General features: G+C 45.3%; 1 protein-coding gene across 1 annotated transcript in view; it reads right to left on the bottom strand.

Annotated features, from left to right (window-relative positions):
- LOC106875647 (ankyrin repeat and sterile alpha motif domain-containing protein 1B) overlaps positions 1 to 1,352 on the bottom strand; it is a 36,670-nt gene that overhangs the window by 464 nt on the left and 34,854 nt on the right. Inside the window, exon 4 of the mRNA XM_052978228.1 lies at positions 7 to 78. Coding sequence (XP_052834188.1) covers positions 7 to 78 — 72 coding nt within the window. The remainder of the gene's footprint in view (positions 1 to 6; positions 79 to 1,352) is intronic.

Here is a 1,352-nt window from a genome sequence, read left to right as displayed (position 1 = left end):
AAGTGCAGAGAGGTGCACCCTCGCACATCGGTGGCATTAGGGTTGGCTTCATTGTTGAGGAGGAGTTCGACAGCAGCTCTGAAGAGGAACGAGAAAAGGAAAGAGAGAGAATTAGAAAGAGGATGCGGAGGTTGGATCACCATGACGCTGTGTCGTGTCGTCGTCACTGAAACTGGCCGGTGCTTTGTGACCAGCGACTACACCTCAGAAGGTCTAAAGCCGATGGACAAACTTCCAACGCAGACAAGCTAACTATTTATGAGAAATAATCGGTTCAAACAGGGATTCAGAAAACTGTTGAATGCAACCTTATAAATATATTTATCTATCTGTCTGTCTCTCTGTCTGTCGGTCCATCCATCCATCCGTCTGTAGCGAAGCTGCTCTCTCTCTCTATTATATATACATAAATCTTGATGGCACCTGTGTGCAGCGTCGCCTTTCTGGCACTTGCGCCCGCGGCATGTGTAAGGACTTTCATGCGAGATCGTTGCCAGTGCCCCTGGACTGGCTCTTGTGCGGGTGGCACATAAAATACACCATTTTGAGCATGGCCGTTGCCAGTACCGCCTGACTGGCCTTCAGGCCGGTGGCAAGTAAAAAACACCCACTACACTCTCTGAGTGGTTGGCGTTAGGAAGGGCATCCAGCTGTAGAAACTCTGCCAAATCAGATTGGAGCCTGGTGTAGCCATCCGGTTTCACCAGTCCTCAGTCAAATCGTCCAACCCATGCTGGCATGGAAAGCGGACGTTAAACGATCATGATGTTGTGTGTGTGTGTGTGTGAGTGTGTATGTGAGTGTGAGTATGTGTGAGTGTGTGTGTATGTGTGTGTTGTGTGAATAATGAAGTAGCATTTAACTGCCATTTTTGATTACTAATTAAGAGCAACGAGAACAAAAACAACAACAACAACGAAAGGTGAAACAAAAAAAACAGAAAGAAAAGAAAAGAAAAAAACATTAACAAACAATTAAAAATAAAAAACAAACACGTCCTGTTGCTAAGCAACGACTACAATTGAAACAAAACAAAAAAAACAAGCATAAAAACAACACATGAAACAAATAAAAAGCAATGAACAAAACGACCGCTTAAGAATCGGTAGAGCGATCACAACAGAGAAATGGTCATCGTTGATCGTAGCAAGAGATTTAATTCGTTATTTCTTCTCTCTCGACTGGCTTAACGAGACGCGATGGGACGGTGCCGTCGGTTGACTGGTGATGGCGACGAGGAAGACGGCGGTGGCGGTGGTGGCGGCGTGTGTCTCTTCGGAGAATGCGAGCGGAAAGAGACAAGATTCCAATAATTGGCAACTGACATTTTTAACAAGTTTCCACTCCAAGAT

This window comes from Octopus bimaculoides, unplaced genomic scaffold (assembly GCF_001194135.2).
Source record: "Octopus bimaculoides isolate UCB-OBI-ISO-001 unplaced genomic scaffold, ASM119413v2 Scaffold_51101, whole genome shotgun sequence".
NCBI lineage: Eukaryota > Metazoa > Mollusca > Cephalopoda > Octopoda > Octopodidae > Octopus > Octopus bimaculoides.
The sequence above is the reverse complement of the archived record's forward strand: the minus strand, read 5'-3'. Positions and strand labels throughout refer to the sequence as shown.